The following is a 19198-nucleotide window of genomic DNA, read 5'->3' as shown; positions in this document are numbered from 1 at the left end:
TGTGAGGCTTAGTTTCGCTTTCCATAGGGCTCAATACGTTTGTCTGCTTGGAGGGAGGGACTTCCTACTCAGGTGTTTTTGGGGACTGCATTCATTGGAACAGGACCATTCTGATGTCCTTGGATTCTGCTCAGCCTGCCCTTTCTGATGGACTAAGGCAAGTTCACCTATTCGTGAGTAAATGCACAATACACTCACTTTCACTTTCCATAGGGATCCGTGCATTTTTGTTCTCCGGTTTTTGGCCATAACTTTTGATAGAAATGAGATATTTCACTCTGGTTTTTTGCATTGCATTCCGCTCAAATTTCCGCATCCAACGGTATATAATATGATGGGGCTACTCCTAACCACCGAGATTTTAGCGTGTCACCCCCCCATGCATGTCACCCGGTGCAGCCCGCACCCCCACACACCCCTAGTGACTCCACTGCTCCCATAGCAGCAAGACTGAACCATAGTTCCAGGGGCTTCCAGTAACACCTTGAGTGCACCTCCCACTCCCTAGTTTGGAAGATAGGTGGAGCAGAAATGTGCAGGAAAGGAGTGGGCTCTTTTCACACTTCATCTCCCTCTTCCTTTTTCAATCAAGGGAGTGAAAGACCAAGCAGTGCAAGGGAGTGGGAAAACAGGTGGCTGCCTATTGCCAATCTGGATTTGTACTTTGAACAGGCTGCTGTGTACATGCTTTTAACAATGATAGTCAGTGGGGCTTATTCCCAGATAATTGTGGATAGGATTGCAGCCTTGGAGTGTCAAAAAGTTTCCTGCTTGTTTGTTGTGTTATGTAACTTGTGTAACCCTATACCTCAGTCTATTCCATATCCCTACTCTGTATCTGAAATAAATAAATAAATTTTTAAAAAAATGTTTCCTGCTTGTTGGTGTCACTTCTGGCTATGACATCACTTCCAGATTAATGACATCACTCCTGGTGGGTCCTGACAGGTTGTTATTCTAAAAAGTGGGTCCCAGTGCTAAATAGTTTGAGAACCACTGGGCTAGAGTCTTGGAGGAGCAGAGGCTGACAAATCACTAGACAAGAGGGTCAGCATTTGGCACGCCACCTCAGGCGCTAGGAGGTCTGGGGCCAGGCCTGTGCTACATTTTCCTCCTGAGTGAAGGCAACAATTTAACTACGGGATAAGGTGGGTGATCAGTGATGATGTCCCGTCAACCACTCTTCTAGAACGTGGGAATCTGGTCTAAACACCCTTTGGAAGTTTCCAAAATGCAGAACAAGAGAATAGCCTCCAGTGGTGAGGGGAAGGCACTCAGCTCCTCTCCAAAGCATTCTTGTCCTTATACTGTACTGAACACATCAAGATGCTGGACCAGGAAGCAAGGACGTTGTGTTTGTGTGGAGATGTGATGCGATGGCCTGGAGAGCTTACCATGCAAGTGCCCTCATAGGGAAAACTGGCTGTTGGACCTCCATCACTTTTCTCTGGCTCCGCATCACCTGAGGGTCCAATCTGATCCAATTTTCCAGTGCTGGTGCAGTTGTGCAAGTGTGTTGTCAAATGACCAGGAAAATGCATCACTACCCCACTGCTGGTGTTCTGGGGTGAAAGGGCAGTCACTGGGGCCTTCTTAAGGTATGGAAACATGTGTTCCCTTACATGGGGCTGCATTGTGTCGACGCCAGAGCTGGAAAGTTGGATAGGATTGGGTCCTGACTTCACTATCCCAGGGCTGCAGTCCTATCCACACTAACCTGGGAGTAAGCCCCATTGACTCCAGTGATGCTTACTTCTGAGCAGACATGCATAGGATTGGGCTCCCAGATGTCTGAACGTGTGAACGGATTCCCACAGAAAGCGCTGCGTTGGCGGTGGTTCACACGTGCCGGTGATCGTGCGATGCCTGCATGTGCAGCGAGGAGCCTCGGAAGCGAGCTCTGGGTTACACCGCCCAGGTTCTGCCGCGCTCCCTTCCCAGCTCGCCCCGCCTCCCGCTCCCGGTCCGCCTCCTGCCGCCCGCTCGTTTCGTGTGGCTGCTGCTGCCCGCCTGGAGCTGGAAGGCTCTGCAGCGGATGCAGCCAGAGGAGCCAGGTAGAGGGGGGGGGTGTTGGTGGGAGTGGGGGTCGCAAGCCTTCTTTCCCTTGCTGCTCACCCTTCCTGGGGAGGCCGTTTCCCTTGAGGTCGGGGTCGCAGAGTATCCCACGCGCAAAGCTCTCCAAGTCCGGGGCGCAGCGCCCGGGGCCCTTTGGCGTCTCCAAAGTGCTGGGGCGCGGGTCTGCACTCGCATGTGAAGGGGGGGTCTCCATCACAGGACAGCAGCCGGGGCCATCTTGGTGGGGAAGACGGGCTCGGGTTTGATGTGGCCAAAGGCCCCATTTCTTGGAGGGGGGGGGGGTTTCTGCCAGATTCCCCATCCCAGGAGATGTGTTGACGTCGTCTGGTTGGAGGGAGCGTGCGTGGGAGAAGCTCGGAGCTGGTACGAGACCGAGAGTTGGGAGGTGGGTGGTGAGCAGAGGGAGGGAGCGGGGGGCGGGAGGCTGGCCTGACTGTGGCCCTCTGGATCTGTGATGATCGGGCGTCGGTGGAGGACCCCCCAAATGGGGAGAACGCAACTGTATTTGTAAAGGATGGCGAGGAGGGTCTGGTTAGACCCCATTTGTGGGGCTGGAGAAGAGGAAATCTGCTTTTGACAGGATCAGCCCGAAAGAGTTAGCTGTCCCAAGGAGCTAGACCTCAGGAACGCAAAGGGGTACTCCATGATCCTTTGCAATGCCACAGAAGTTTGCTGGGACACAGTTCTCTGGCTATTCTATCTCTTCTGGTGCCCCTAAAAAAATGGCCTCCCAATCCAAGTCATTGCATTAATTGCTTATGTGGTTAAGACCAGCTCTTTTGCTTCAGGTTTTGAGTTCCTCAGGCTTTGGTTGCCTGACAACCAAAGTAGGGTTGCTTCGGATGGTTGCTTTGGACAACACCCCTTTGGGGTTTTGGCTGGACATGGTAATGATGTAGGTAGGAGGAAGCCAGGAAAAGAGGAATTTGGGGGCCTGCAGGCAGTAATGCAATAACGATTTGAGGCAGGATCAGTGCAGCTCATAATTGCAGAGTGCTGGGATAGAGCATGTTCAAAGTGGCACTACTGAAATATTGGAGCTTAGACCTCTAGTCAGAGTCAATATCACCCTGATGCACAAGTCCAGGCTGGATATGGATCCCAAACAGGTGGTTGATTTTAGGGTTAGGAGAGTGGGCTGGATTTGCATTGCAGTTGCATGTTTTTAGGTGGGGGTACCAATCTTAATATTTATATAGTATATTTTTTCTAAGTGCTCAAACCCTCAGGGTTACAGTCTTGCAACATCTCTGTAGCTCAGTTTTATTCATATACTGGGGGGTGGGGTGGGGTGGGGTGGGGTGGGGAGAATGGCTAAACCTGAGAGCCCACAGCTTGCCTTTTAAGGATGGATGGATGGATGGATGTGGTGAATTGTAAGAGAGAAGGTAGGAATGAATTGAGTGCAGGTAGTTTGGTATGTGAATGGTTGTGAGGACAATGGAGAATGGCATACAGCAATACATGTACCCAGGGGGGTGAAGTTCACTTGCAGATGGGTGAGGACCAGTGGCTTCACTACGGTTCATGTCACCCAGTGCGGGATGCCAGCCTGTCACCCCCCATGCAGTGGGTGGGGAAACAACCCAGGTGGTGGGTGTGGTGATGTACCATCACTCCGCCCCCACTCGTTTTTTGGCTGTACCTTTTGATAGAACAAAGATAGAACACATTCTGCATGAAATTACATATTGACTGATATATAACATGATGATATTATTCTTCCAAATTGTGATTTTAGTGATTTTGGTCACTAGTTGTGTCACACATACACAAACCCGGGTGTCAACTTACTAACACTTTATTGCAGCAGTTCTCAAACTTTTAGCACTGGGACCTACTTTTTAGAATGACAATCTGCCTAAATAAGTATTAATAGTTAAAGTAAAACAAAAAATTAAATAAGCAGAAGCCAACCCTGTTCCACCAAGTGAATTTCCTCTGTAGCCTGCCTGCAATAACACACACCCCCCCCCTCCAAAACCGGTAAGGTTTTCAGCCTTACCCAGTGCCCAGTTCAATTTAAGAACTTCCATTTCAACCAGATCACTGTCAGGAGCCACCTGGCTTTGCAAGTCTCAAAAAAGTTCACCTTATCAGCTGAAGCCTCTGTTTTGATCCTTTATAGTGGGGGGGGGGAGGGGGAGGCTGCCTTCTGGAGCATTGTTGAGCTCCAGTTCCAACAGACCAGGACCATTCTGGTGGCTTCACATTCCCCTTTGCCTGTGGGCAAGAACGCGACCATGAGGCTTAGTTTCGCTTTCCATAGGGCTCAATACATTCGTCTGCTTGGAGGGAGGGACTTCCTTCTCAGGTGTTTTTGGGGGCTGCATTCATTGGATAAGGACCATTCTGGTGTTGTTGGATTCCTCTCAGCCTGCCCTTTCTGATGGACTAAGGCAAATTTACCTACTCATGGGTAACCACGCGATACGCTAACTTTCACTTTCCATAGCAATCCGTGCATTTTTTGTTCTCCAGCTTTTTGACCATAACTTTTGATAGAAAGGAGATATTTTGCTCTGGTGTATTGCATTGCATTCCACTCAAAATTCCGCATCCAACGGTATATAATATGATGGGGTTACTCCTAACCACTGCAATTTTAGCATGTCACCCCCCCAGTGTGTGTCACCCCCCCTGTGCGCATCATCCGGTGCGGCCCGCACCCCCCTAGTGACGCCACTGGTGAGGACAGGAATAGGTTGCAAGCATGGAAATGCACTTACACATTGGACTGATGATTAGGTTGAAGAGTGGCTGAACCGCAGATCCAGGATTGAAAAATGTGCATATGAAAAAATATGAAAAAATAATGCAAATTTGCACCATTGTCTGGTTTTGGATGTTCTTGAATAATCAGACAACTGACGGTTTTTCCACCTTTCAATAAACAGAGCTATACTGGGATAACTAGTGAAGGAATAAGTCTGTGTAATAAGACTGAATGGGAAAGAGAAAACTGTGCCAGAACCTTACCACTGCCACCCATGTTGGGAATGATCAGTGGTGATAGGTACAGGGAGGCTGGTTTTCTTAATGGTGGACTCTGCCAATTATGACAGGAATTTGTAGTAAGCCCATGGGCCCACTGTAATTACAAAGAATAAAATCAGTCCCTCCATCTCCTTCATCTTCCCTTTGCATTCTAAGGTGACTTACTTTTGAGCAGGGAGTAGGAGAGGTGGGGAGACAACAAACAGGTGATAACTGGTTTCTTTCTGCTCCCTTCTCTCTATCTGTGTGCATGATGGAGATGGGAAATAGCAACAGGTGGACTTTGTTTTAAGTTTTGGTTAGCTGTGAGAGGTGGAGGAATAAGGGGAGGACTAAGGCCCAATCCTGCCTAACTTTTCAGCACTGGTGCAGCCGCAAGGAAACAAATGTTCCATACCTTGAGGAGGCCTCTGTGACTGCCTCCCCACCACAGGATGCAGTGCACACCTCATTGGCATGACTGTACTGGCACTGCAAAATTGGATTGGATTGCACCCTAAGTCATGGGGATGAGAAGTTGTATTGGAGGGTACAGCAAATTCTGCAGGTTGGGACTCAGTCTGCCATGTGATGTGTAGGAAGGAAAAGGAAGTTTGTTATGATTGGAGGTGTTGACTTTGTTGACTGAGGTTGCAGAGAGAGAGAGAAAGTTTTCTAGACTTATTGCTAGTGATGGTAAGGAAATCCAGTATTGAACAGGGTTAATTGCGAAGTAGAAATTGAACCCAAGGGCTGAGAATTGTCTCCCCTTCCCCGAACGGCAAGTGGGTTTTCTATCTTCTCCACCCCCACAGGAGCCACTATCCTTGCAGTCAAAGCTGTTGTACAGGAAAATCAAGTTTCCAGTTCCAAATACATTTACATTTTTGTTTCAACACCCACATTAAACAATTTTTTCCCATTTTAGACACATTCTCTCTCTCTCTCTCTCTCTCTCTTCCTCCATTTAAAGATAAGTTGCACCTGAGTGACCCTGTGTAAACCAGGGTGGTCCAACTATTCATACCAAGGGGGCCACAGGAGTACTTCAACACAAAACACGGGGGACCACAAATTACTACATTTCCATATTGTAAATTCAAGTGTTCACAATATTTTTATTTAATATACAGTGTACAGACATTTCTCATCTTTAACCAACCTCTTTCTCTTCCCACTAATGCATTAGGACAAATAACAATGAAAGGTAATATTTTTCAAAATGAAAAACAAATTAATTCCGGCATTTATTGTTCAGAACTGGAAACCTCATAGTGACTTCACGCTTCAGTATGACAAAACTAAAGTTTGTACTAGCACCAATGTGTTGTGCCAATAATTAAAGTTGTATTTAATAAGATTGGTTCCTCTGTGCTAATCAGAATTTTCTGGAACTTATACTGTCTCTGGCACTGCTTAATGAACTGATTGCTTTATAGGCAGCCTGGGCTCACTAAAAGGGATCATGGACAGCTGCTTGTTTTTTAGCTGATTATGTTAAATGACCACTGCACAAGTGGAGATGTAGTTACCAGACTGGAAAACCAATCTACTTCTAATCTAGCATTTCTTGTTCAAAACTGGAAACTCAAGGTTCACTATCACAAAACTAAAGTTGGCACCAATATCTTGTGCCAATAAGTAATGGAAAATAAAAGCATTACAGGCCTCTGCAGCCTGGAATCTCTTGCAGGGATCAGGGACAGCTGCTTAATTTTCAGCTGTGAGTAATAATAATTGAATGACCACTATGCAAGTAGAGTTGTGCAGACATGCCCTCATATCCTCGGGGGTTCTGTTCTAGAACCCTGTGGATAATGACTCCCCTTGCCTCCGGAGGGTCCTTTGAGTCCAACAAAGGCGAAAAACTTCCAATTTTTCCGTAAAACCCGTAGTGACATTTTTATTGCCTTATAAGGCTTTAGGAGGCCCAGGAAAGCCCTCCAGAGATGAGGGGACGCATGTCAGGGGATCCCTGTGGATCAAATCCATGGATAAGTGAATCTGCAGATATAGGGCTCCCCCCATAATTACCAAACTGGAAAACAAAGGCTGCCCCAGCATGTCCTATGCCGTGGCTGCGGGCCCAGGCTGGGGGGACTCCCAGTGACATGATGGCTGCCAAAACAGGCCCCATGGGTCACAGGTTGGACCACCGTGATGTAAACCACCCTGAGAACTGCTCCTTTTGAAAAGTGGAAACTAAATATTTTTACAGCCCAATCATAACCGAGTTCTGCGTTGGAACAGCCTCTGCTGTATCCAGTTCGGAAATGGAGGCTGCTGGAGGTCTCCCTGAGGGAAGGGGACATTTGTGGACTTGTGCCAGCAATCACTGGTGCAAGTCCAAGCAGTCCCATGTTGGGCAATCAGGTCCAGAAAGGGAGATAGGATACAGCAATAGCCATCGGGCCTGATCCACCATCCTCCTGCCCTCTTACACCCCCCCCCCTCCACTGGCCCATGGAGAGCTTAACTGCTCTGGCAGATGTTGGTCACTGACTGGCACCAGCAGGCTGGCGCAATGATTCTCCACTCTTTTGCAATGTGCCTTACGGCATGTTTCAGCAGTGCATGTGCTTGCCTTGCTGGTGGTAGCCAACTTAGGATTCCACCATTAATAATAATATTTACTCTCAGCTGAGAAAAGAAGCTATCCTGAGATGCAGTCATTGCTAACCCACCCTTTTCCTCACCAGCCCCATGAGAAAGAGTAGTATGTATGTCTCTTCTTTGGTGGACTACCACTCATCCCATCCCATCTCATAGGTGGCCCCTTGAAAATTGTGAAGGGTATATTTTGCTCCACTTTGGTGTCTTGTCTGTTTCTGTAGGATCCCCTAATCCAGCAGTTCTCAAGCTTTTCAGTCTCTGGAGCCCTTTAAACCCCTAAAATTATGTCTCAAGGAACCCTGCTGGTGCATGCGCCCCAGAGCACCTATGTGTGTCTGGGATGTCACAGTGTGATGGAGATGGTGGCCACTTATGGTGTGCCTATGAAGGGATCTCAGGGAGCCCCAGGACTCCTAGGAGCACACTGAGAAACTCTGCCCTAACCTCTTGATTTTTGTTATTCTTGCAGGTGTTCAGAGTTATTTCCAGTGGACAGGTAGCTGTGTGGAGGCTGGATCTCTGTCATCTTGGCTCAGGTAGGTATCCTCTCAGATGTAGAAGCATACCCTGGGAGGTTAGAAGAGAGCCATTGTGGTATAGCAGACACAAACCGCTATACCTGCTATACCTGGTTCTCAAACTGGTCGTGACCCACCAGTTCATGTAAAGGTTCCCCTGTCCCTTTAAAGGGTGAGGGGAGGAGCAGGGCAGGGAGGGGAGGGACAGGGAAGCAATCCCCATGATCACATTCCTATAGAGGGCGAGGGGGGGTGCTTTCTACTTACTTTATGTACGTAGGGCTGCTGGAGGTTGCAGGAGGTGCGGGGAGCCCTGCGCAGCCCTCCACAGTACTCCCTGAGCCTTGAATCTTCAGTAAAAGCAGACACAAAGCACCTTCTGCAAAACGGAAGTGCATTGCACCCGCTTTTACTGACAATTCCAAGCCTCAGGTAGCGCTGTGGAGGGCTGTGCAGGGCTCCCCGCACCTCTTGCAGCCCATGATCTCATTAAGGGACTCCCTATCCCAGTGGTTCTCACACATCTAGCACTGGGACCCACTTTTTAGAATGAGAATCTGTCAGGACCTACCGGAAGTGATGTCATGACCGGAAGTGACATCATCAAGCAGGAAAATTTTTAACAATCCTAGGCTGCAATCCTACCCACACTCTGTTACCCTGCACAAGCCTGATCTTGTCTGATCTCGGAAGCTAAGCAGGGTCAGGCCTGGTTAGTACTTGGATGGGAGACCGCATGGGAATACCGGGTGCTGTAGGTTTATACCATAGTCTTTTGAGACTGAAGGTTGCCAACCATTTTTTCACCCAGGAGTAAGTGCCATTTACTATCATTGTTAAAAGAATATACTTAGGGTCCAATCCTATCTAACTTTCCAGCATCAATGCAGCCATGGCAACAGGGCATGTGCTGCATTCTGTGGTGGAGGTGCAGTAATGGAGGCCTCCTCAAGGCAAGGGAACATTTATTCTCTTACCTCAGGGCTGCCTGGTGGCTGCATCAGCACTAGAAAGTTGGATAGGATTGGGCCCTCAGTAGTTTGTTAAAAGTACAAGTCTGTAACATTTTCCCAAATGCAGTCACATACCATGGTAGCATCAAGTCTAATATATTAAAAATAAAATATTGAAATGAATGGGAACCCACCTGAAATTGGCTCACAACCCACCTAGTGGGTCCCGACCCACAGTTTGAGAAACACTGCCCTATCCTATCCCCCTCCATTCAAACACTATTTACAAGGGTAGGGCACATTCAAACATGCCGTCTCCATCCCTCACGTTAAGTGGTATGGACTTGAAACAGCTGTACAATGTGATTTTTCTGAAACTTCAGTATGGCTGTTAGAAGTTTAGAAGACACAAAAGCCAGTAAAGTAGTGTTCTCTGGAAGGACCTCAGAATTTTAATAGCGACAGCTTACTTATTGGGTGACGTTTCCCATAGTGGATTAGTTTAGTAGTTCATCAACTGGAACTGTCTGAATACAGAATTCCAAGGAACAGCCATGGGAAACTTGGAGATAGATTTATACTCCAGCTATCCAGTTGTAATCTGTTTCCAATCCTTTCCAGGTTGGCAGTATCTGTCCCATCCGGGGACGGAAGATGATGAGTGAGAGTAACTCCCAGCGGGCAACTACGGGTAAGGGACGTCGTACACCTGGAGCAAAGCAAGGTTGGTGTATGTTGATAGGGAGAATAGTGGATTACGTAGGGTTTGGTGGGAGGATAGAGGAGCCACCTGCTTCTGAATCATATGTTTTGCCAAGAATTTCAGAATATATCTGTTGGGAAGAATCCCTAAGCTTATGGGCCCCATAAATAGTTCCTGTGGAATGCCAGCTCTTTGTCAGGACAGCAGATCTTCAAGGTTACCATTATTCCTCAATGATTTAGAGAGAGTGTGAGTAAGCAAGCTGAAGGAACCATATCAATGCTGTCTAGTAGCAAGGAAGATTAACACATTGAAAGAAAAATCCTACCATTTTGAAATCCCATTTGAGAAAATACCCCAGAAACATGTGTCACCTTTTTGTGTGCATCATACACAATCTCACTCAACTGTTTTTTTTTTTAAAACATTGATACATAATTCCAAGTTTGCAAGATTAAGTACAAAAATAAGAGGTTTGTTTTTTGTTTGCACCATACAAGCAAAACAGATGTGTGGGGGAAGGTCACACAGGACATTCTACAAGTAGTTTCCATGCTTTTTTCCCCTTGTATATAAGTGTTGTCTATGGCAGAAATGTTATCATTTAAAATGGCCCTGAGGCTGCGCTGTAATGATATGACTGAATTGAAAAAGGTAATGCGAGTACATTTTCTACCTTCCCCAAATTCCCTTCACTGGAATTGCTCCCATTAATTCTTAGCTATCATCTTCATTTTAATCTACCTTGTTGTTCATAGACTATTAGTCTGCCAGCAAGTTCTAGGCTCTTAGGCACTGGGAGAGAACATATGTTGCGATAAAAATACAGTCTCTGGCAGCATGTCCAGTTAGGACTGGTGAAGACCCTGGCCTGAGACCCTGGAGAGAGAGTGTAGACCTTGCTGAGCTACATGGATGAATAGCCTGACTCTGGCTAATACACAGCTTCATACAATGTTTACAGTGAAGGAAGACAATGAAGCTTATGCAATATCTGTACCTTTGGATGAGCCACACGAAATGGAGTCTCAGACGCAAACTCAGCAGCAGTTATATTATGGACTGAGCCCTCCACAGAACTTTGATGGTGAGAAACTACATGCTCCCATCCTGGTATTATGTGCACATTCATGCTGACCCTGTTATTGTTAATGGGATTGCATAGGCTTTGTGCAACCCCTCACAGTCACTTCCGCCATCATTTCTGTGATCTCTCATTCAGAAAGTGATAACAGGAATCCTGGCATAAAGCAATAAGTTGTGGAATTGTAGCTTCACATGATCTGTTTCTGCTGGTGATCCCTGGCTGTGGGAATCATTAGAAATGATTTAATGGAGGCAGGGGCCTGCATAAACCTAGGAATGTCCCCCCCCCTGTGGAATGTGGAGGGTGTTTGGGTTGTAAGCTTAGACAATCTTGCATAAATACCACTTTCCCTGAAGCTTTAAAAAAATGTTTTCCAATTGCAGACTTCACTGGTGGTGTGTTTATGCATACTGAAAGATTTTGAATTACTTATTGATCTAAAAGTTAAGTTGGGCACATGGAGATTCTTTAGCAAGAATAATGGCAACGAAAAGCCATCCCATGTAGATCTGTTCCTGCCCAAAGTGTAAACTTCCTAGATCGAAGATGCTTTGGGCAGGTAAACCTCTGGTACCTCCTTTGCTTCCTTGTCTGTCACAAAACTTAGAAAAGCAAGGAGCAAAGGGCTGAGATGAAGGGAGCCATTTTTCATTGTGTCACAACTGTTCCCCCCTGACTTGTTGAATCTCAGAGGTGCCCGAGATGCCAGCTCCCTCACTAACTCTGGTGACCAGTATGCGAACCCAGCTCCACATGGCCCTGGAGAGGAATTCTTGGTTACAGAAGCGTATCGAGGACCTTGAAGAAGAACGGGACTTCCTACGCTGCCAGTTAGACAAGTTCATCTCCTCTGCCCGCCTGGATGCTGGTAATAGGAGGGCTTTAGAAACTGAGGGGTGGTTGTGCTGGGTTAGCAGGAAGTCTTCTGGATGTTCCCAAGAATGGAAGCCATGGCACCTTGGTTCTCCAGGCAGAAGATGTGAGAGGCAGAGGATTGAGTGCCTGTGTCCTCCAGGGAGGCAAGCAGAGTATAAATGGGTTAAGAATCAAGGATTATTATGTCTGTGGCAGGGCAACATGAGACTTTAGAATAATGGGTCACCTAGAATCTCTGATTTGGTGGAAGCTGGCTGGACTGTGGCATTGGGACTCTGGTTCTCTCTGTTCATGTGATGAATTCTGCCCTTCTGCCTTTGCCCTAGATGATCACAGCCGCAGCAAGCAGCCCCCCCGGCGGTCTGAGGTGTCTGAGAGCCGAAATGGTGACATGACAGATGATGACAGTATGGGCTCCTGGCTGAGTGCCAGCCCTGAAGAAGGGGGTTCTACAGAGCATAAGAAGCAGAAAGGAGGAGCAAACCGGCGGCGCTTTGTCAAGCCCAAAGTCCGTGAGAGGCAGAGAGGTGAATAGCAAAAAGCAAAGCAGAAGGGACTCAAACTGAAGTGTTGGAACCTTCCCAGTCTGCCAGGCTATGGGCAATAATGCCCTTGGTAGCAGAAAGGGTAAAACTTTTAACTCTGCTTGTAAACCCAATATTGGTATTGCCAGCTTTGAGCTCATTTTTATTATTCTAGTAGACATGAATGCATCAGTAACAACAGGAGATGAAAAGGTAAAAAACACATTTCCAATTTCCCAAGTATTTGGATGTGTTATTCCATATCTGTAAAGCTGTCCTGTTGCATCATATTTGAAAGGAAGGAAGCACAATTTAGTTCAGTGCCCTAATCAGTTCAGCTTGACCAGATTTGCATACGTGCCCTTAATTGGTCTAATTTATTTTGACTTCAACAACTGTGAGTGTTTTCTCCGGTACAATGATAGACAGAAGAGGCATTGAATCCCATGAATTGGGGGGCCATAGGAATGGGATGTGATACTATGCATTTCTGAAGAGTGGGTAGAAGTTTAATTAATTTTTTTTTTAAGAAATATGTGGGATGAGGAATTCAGACTTCTGTAAAGCTACTGACAGTTGACCAATTGCCCTTCACAAAAGCATCAGGTCTTGCCCTTTGGGGAGATAAAGCAGGGTAGAAATCTAGTAAATAAATGATTGCAAGACTAATATGAATTCTTTTTTTTTTCTTCTGTTTTCCTGACTCATCTCTGTATTTCTGCCCTCCATTACATTCCTTGTTCTAAACCTTCCTCATCCCTTTCTTTGTTTCTCTCCTTTTGCTCTTGCAAACCTTCTGGTCTTGCCCATCACAACGTGATTCTTTTGCTGATTTTGCCTGTTCCATCTGTTATGTGCCTGTCTTCCATTGCTCTTGTCCTGCATGATCTTTCTCTATTTCTTTGCTTTTTATTCCTACTGCTTTTTCTACCATTGAAATCTCCTGTTTTGCCTCCCATCCCTTTGTTTGATCTCCCCCTTTCTCTTGCATTTTTTCTTCTCACCCTTTCCATTGTACTGATCTATACTGGTCAATGGCTTCTACAAATCATGCCATTGTGTTTTTTTTATTCATCTGTTTTCCAACCTTTGGTCTCATCACTTGTCCATTCTGTTGGTCCTTTCAATTACCTGTGGTTTCTACCTCTTGTCTTGGCTTCCATGGCTCCTGGGTCTTGGTCTCCCTTTCTCCATTCTACCCCATTTTTCCTGTTCCCCAACCATACTTTTGCTGTTTTTGTCTCCCATGCTCCTTGCTTTATGGGTCATCACTGGGACATTCTCTGCTTGGATCTGCTGTGCAGTGAAAGATGTGGATGGGGTGCTCTGTCGCTACAAGAAGATCCTGTACACTTTTCAGAAGCTGCAAAGCATGAGCCGGGCCTTTGAGCACCATCGAGTGGACCGTAACACTGTGGCCCTGACCACACCCATCGCGGAGCTCCTCATTGTGGCCCCTGAAAAGTTAGCCGAAGTGGGTGAATTTGATTCCTCCAAGGAGCGCTTGCTGGAGTATTCCCGTCGCTGCTTCATGGCATTGGACGATGAGACTCTCAAGAAGGTCCAGGCCCTGAAGAAAAGCAAACTTCTGCTGCCCATCACTTACCGCTTCAAGCGGAAAACTGACTCTCCCAACTCCGCTACCTGCAACCCCCTACCTTTGCCTGCCACACCACCCAAGCCACTTCTACCCATGGTTGATTGTGTCAAGCGATGATCGCCCTCCTTGGTTGCTGGAACCCACTTCCCCAGTCCTTCAACCTCTCTCCCCATCAAATATTGACTAAACTCCTGCCTTGCTCCCCAGGGCTCTTCTACCCTTTTCAGTTACCTTTCACCCCTTCTCACGCTTTCAAATGCCGAGTGAAGACCCTGCTGCACAAGCAGGGCTGGTTCACCCACAAGGCGAGCAGAATGTTTTATCTTCCCACACATTTACTCTTTAGTGTCATGGACAAGATGCTCCCATCTGTACTTCAGCCAATGAAGGTTTCCCAGCAGCTACTGATTTCATGTTGCTTCCCTCATTCGCTTGAGATTTGGTTGTTGTGCCAGTCAGTTTCCTGCCTGTTTTTTGATGGTGGCTGAACAATGCAAGAAATGGTGTAGGTGGTCCTGCTTAGTTTTTAAAAATGTCATGATGCTTACATTTATTAGCCAGTGCATAAGTGAAAGCTTCTTACCCTAGCCCTGCAAGTGTTTTGGGGGGGGGGGGGCAAAACTAGCATAGCAGAGCTCTTCCTAGTGACCACCTGCTCTAACTGCAGAAATAAGAACCCCCCAAGCAAAGCAATCATTAACGGCAAAGGTTGTTTCCTTCGACCACCCTTGATGCCATCTTGCTTGGTGCAGAAATCTGAGATCATCCGCTCTGTGTGATTTATGTTGTTGCTCAAATAACTCTAATGCTTGACTGTGTTTTACCAGTCAATGCCCAATTCTGTTCTGGGAACTGACTATAAGACTGTCTGGGGGGGAAAAGAGTGGTGGCGGAATAAGATAGACCAGGGGTGTCAAACATAAGGCCTGAGGGGCCAAATGCACCCCCCAAAGCTCTTTATCTGCTCCCCCCAATTATATTTGGGCTCTCAGAGCCACCCAGAAGCTCTGCTTCTGCTGAGGCTCTGGGAGGGAGAGATGGAAGGGGGCCTCAGAAGGCAAGGAACACTCCAGGGGAAAGGGCAGACCAAAAGGGGTGAGAGAAGGAGACACCACAAAAGTGCTGGGAGAGACCAGTTATCACATGGAGCCGCCCTTTCAGCAGTACCACTTCTGCTGAGGTGTCACTGCAGATCACCTCTTTGTTGCTGAGCTGTGAAATGGTGCTACAGTAGAAACAGCACTGCTGAAAGGGCAACCTGTGTGATAATTAGGCTCTCCCATATTTTGAAAATATGATCAAGATTTGCACATTTTCTTTCATTTGCAGCTAGAGTTTCTATGTAAAAACAAAGTGCTTATTTTTGGTCATCATCTGCACGATGACATCATTTCCTGCTTCATGATGTCACTTTTGGCCCTGAGCAGGCACCATGAATGTTATTTGGCCCACTATATGAAATGAATTTGACACCCCTGAGCTAGACTGTCCCCCATTCAGAGGTAAAGTGCAGCAATGGATATGCTGTCTGTGAGTAACGGTAGAAATAGACTGATATGGATGAGGTTGCCAGAACCATACCTACTAATGGTATCTAAAGTGCCACAAATTCTAGCCCCTAAATTTATATTATACCATCTTCCCAACATACCAGTCATTTGTGGCACACCAGTGACTGGAAGGGCCAAAAAAAAATTAAATTGACAAAATATCCTTGTCTCATTGCCTAGTGGCCGTTCTTACAGACCATAGGTAAGTGGCTGTTGACAAGCATGCTTTAACAACTTCAGAGCCTTGTTGTGCTTCATACCCCTCTCTGCTTAGGGTAGCTGGGCTTTCCGCCCCCGAAGGCTGATGCTTATTGCCTTTAAAAGTTTTTTTGCTGGACATTTTGTCCCATTGCTCCAGCCTACACTGGGACAGGACTAGAACCTGGGCAGGGTGTCGATGAAGTTGCTAAACAGACTGCAATAGTCCTGCCCCCAATTTTGTCACTCACCCACATTTTTGTTTGCTTCTTTTCAAATACTTTAGCAGATGTTCCTGGTCTCCCCTTAAACTTCTGTCGACTTATTTCCTTTACACCACATCCTTGCTAATATTGGAAGAATTAACCGCAGTGTTCAGCTGCCTCTAAACACTTTCCTTTTGTCTCCCAAAGATGTTCTCACATTCCCTGGATCCACTTAATCTCTTACCTCATGCTTGTCCCAGGAAGCAGCTTTGGACACCATCTTCCCTCTGTTATTTAGCTATTGTCCCATTCCAGCCCCCTAAGCTAGGCACTGTTTTGCTGGCAATTTTATGCCATCAACATGTTTTGCCTCCTTTGCACTCTGAAACAGTGTATGTGGGTATGTGTGTCCTCTTATACGTTTGTAGCTTCAAGCTGCTGCTGCTGTGTGTATGTGTGTGTGAATGCAAGGATTTTGATTGTGTGTTCCCTGCTCTCTAGGGGTGCGTCCTTTTTATTCAGTGTAATTAATGGACTGTTTTCACTGTGCCTGTATTTTCTCACCCAGTCTTTTTTCCTCTCTGTGTTTAAAAAAATATATAAAATACAAAATGTTTTAAAAAAATCAATTTACTAAGATAATTTAAATTAAACAAAGCAGTTTGAATAAAACCAAGCTGTGTATGATTCAATTTTTATACAAGTCTGTTTTTCTCTGATACAGCTGCAGTAAAAAAAAGCTTATCTTGGCTGATGGGGATCTCTTGGCATGCAGGTTGACAGAGAGGAACTAAAAGGTTTGGATTTGGGAGTCATGTTTAGGTTTGGGAGATCAGGATTCAAGTGCTCTACTCAGAAGTAAGTCCCATTAGAGTCAATGGGGCTTACTCCCAGGAAAGTGTGGCTAGGATTGGGCTGTCAATCATTTAGTCTCTGAAGTCTGAACATTCCTTGGTTTAGTTCAGGTTTATTTGGCTTCAGTTCTCCCATCTGTAAAATGGGAATAACCTCTCACATAGTTTTGGTGTGAAGGTAAATGGGATATTTACTGCAAAACACTGCAGACTAAAAGATGGAATTGAAACTGAACTAATATTCAATACCATCATTGCAAAACTTCCCATGAAAAGCCCTGATAGAAATGATAGTAAGAGGCTTAAGAATTAAGGGATGATTTCTGTTGATGAATAAATTCACCATTTAATCAAATAGAAGAGGGATTCTTACAGCGCAATCCTATCTTGTGCTGGAACAGGCAAGTCAAGAGGCGCTTGAGTGGCTCAGCCGAAGGGAGGGGAAACTCTTCCCCTTACCCCTGGGTAAACCACTATAGCCCCTGTGGGTCTCTTCAGACTTGTGCCACCTCCTGAGGGACCACCACCACCTAATGGGACTGGTGGTGTGCCACCACCACCTAATGGGACTGGTGGTGATGATGATTTTGACTGGCAAAGTCTGGGACGTATTGGGCGTCTGAAACTGTAGGAAGGATAAGAACCCCTGAAATAGAACACCTCCACCAAACACAACAAAAAATGTGGACAAAAACTGCATGGAACTGTATTGATTCATTAGAACAAATCCAAGAGGGTAAGATCTCTTATTAGGACGAACCAAAAGTCCACAAATAATTAGGACGAACAAAAGTCCACAAAGTGAGCAAGCTTTTAAGTGCCATCAAAATTTTATCTGGCTAGATGTTAAGCCAAAAAAGAGGGACCAGGGGGAGATATTGCTGTACCTGATGGAAAAAGTCCCATGCTGCACTTCGTAATAACCTTGATAGAATGGTTGTTGTTGGCATCCTTCAGTCTCGGAAGACTATGGTGTCATGCTCTGAATGGTGGTTCTGGAACAGAGTGTCCTCTCCAGTGCGCGAAGCCTGGGTAAAGTAGGTATGGAGGATAGGCTGTTACCCATGCAGCAAATCCTCCCTCTCCACATCGCTGAAATAGTCCAATGGAAAGGCAGAGGCCAATACGGTTGGTTCCAGCGACGTCGCAGGAGTTGCCAGAACGTGACTGTGTTCAGCCATGAACTGCCTCAGGGACTCCGGCTCCGGATTTTGCCTCGAGGTTGACTCCTGAAGCCTTTTCCATAACTGGATGTAGCCACAAGGCAGTGGAGGTTTGGGATCAGAGTTTTCCTTCTCACAGATGAGCTGCCTTCCCAGGCTGACGAGTCCCATCTACCCGGTGGCTGTTTAGTCGCCTCTTACGACAAGTACAGCCAAACCGAGGGCCTATTCTTATCCCCAGCCCCAGGGATAATAGAATGGTATTATACATAATTAGGTTAGGGTGAGATTGATGGAAAAAGATCTCAGGTTGCACAAATGTTACTGGGCCAGAAAGGTAGGATTGCTCTCCTTTTGAAGGAGATATATAAGCTTGCAGTCCCTTGGTTGGAACTTGCAGGTCCCTTGGATAATAAGAGAGCAGAAGAATGGGGAAATGTGCTACTACTTATATTAACAATGCAAAGGTAGCTGAGAGAACTTCTAGGTCAGTGTTTCTCAAAAAGTGTGTTGGGACCCACTGGGTGGGCTGCGAGCCAATTTCAGGCAGGTCTCTATTCATTTCAATATTCTATTTTTAATATATGAGACTTGATGCTACCATAGTATGTGACCGCATTTGAGGAAATGCAACTGATCTGTACTTTAAACAGGCTACCATGTATATTCTTTTAAAGTAAATGGGACTTACTCCTGGGAAAGTGTGGGTAGGATTGCAGTCTAGGATTGTTAAAAGTTTTCCAGCTTGATTTATTATTTCTTATTTAGGAAGGCTTTTAATTGATACTGGGGGCTGGCACTTTGTGAGATATATTTTAATAGTTGCGATCCTGGGTGTTTGTTTTAATTGTTTTTAAGATTTGTGTTTTTAATATTGCACTGGTTTTATGTGTTTACATTGTTAGCCACCCTGAATCCCCTTCAGTGTGGAAGAAAGGAGGGATAAAAATCCTGCAAGCAAGCAAAGGTATTGAAGGAAGCTGTTGGAAGGGAAAATTTAGGACAGAATGAAAACGGTGAGCGTTTTTTAAAATTAATCCTTTCTCCTTTTAAATTAAATTAATTTAAATTAATCCTTTCTCCTTTTGGTATCACATCCGTTCCATCACTTATGGCTGCTCCCTTTTGCCTCCGACTTTGTCCATCTGGCATTGAAAGGCTCACCACACGGTCTCTCCGTGCAGTAAGACAGGGCCACCGGAAGTAGCCGAAGAGCTTCTGACGGAAACACCCACAGACAATTCTTTTTACTAAGCTTGAGCACGAAAAGAGGACCCGCGCGCATGCGGCGTGCACTGGAG

General features: G+C 46.1%; 1 protein-coding gene and 1 pseudogene across 1 annotated transcript; both read left to right on the top strand.

Annotated features, from left to right (window-relative positions):
- The first annotated feature begins 1981 nt into the window (after positions 1-1981).
- CCDC106 (coiled-coil domain containing 106) lies at positions 1982-16460 on the top strand. Its single transcript, XM_066628477.1, has 7 exons — positions 1982-2054; positions 8135-8201; positions 9758-9860; positions 10804-10926; positions 11618-11794; positions 12129-12329; positions 13631-16460. The coding sequence occupies exons 3-7, from the start codon at positions 9791-9793 to the stop codon at positions 14041-14043; spliced, it is 984 nt and encodes a 327-aa protein (XP_066484574.1). The 5' UTR covers positions 1982-2054; positions 8135-8201; positions 9758-9790; the 3' UTR covers positions 14044-16460.
- LOC136655079 (5S ribosomal RNA) lies at positions 8827-8944 on the top strand (annotated as a pseudogene).
- Positions 16461-19198: the final 2738 nt, after the last annotated feature.

Source organism: Tiliqua scincoides, chromosome 5 (assembly GCF_035046505.1).
Source record: "Tiliqua scincoides isolate rTilSci1 chromosome 5, rTilSci1.hap2, whole genome shotgun sequence".
Taxonomy (NCBI): domain Eukaryota; kingdom Metazoa; phylum Chordata; class Lepidosauria; order Squamata; family Scincidae; genus Tiliqua; species Tiliqua scincoides.
Note: the sequence above shows the minus strand (reverse complement) of the source record. Positions and strands in the feature narration are given on the sequence as shown.

Coding starts and splice junctions, on each gene's coding strand:
- CCDC106 (XM_066628477.1), top strand. CDS start 9,791: ATGATGAGTGAGAGTAACTCCCAGCGGGCAACTACGGGTAAGGGACGT. Junction 9,861..10,803: donor TACACCTGGAGCAAAGCAAG/GTTGGTGTATGT, acceptor CAATGTTTACAG/TGAAGGAAGACAATGAAGCT. Junction 11,795..12,128: donor CTCTGCCCGCCTGGATGCTG/GTAATAGGAGGG, acceptor CCTTTGCCCTAG/ATGATCACAGCCGCAGCAAG.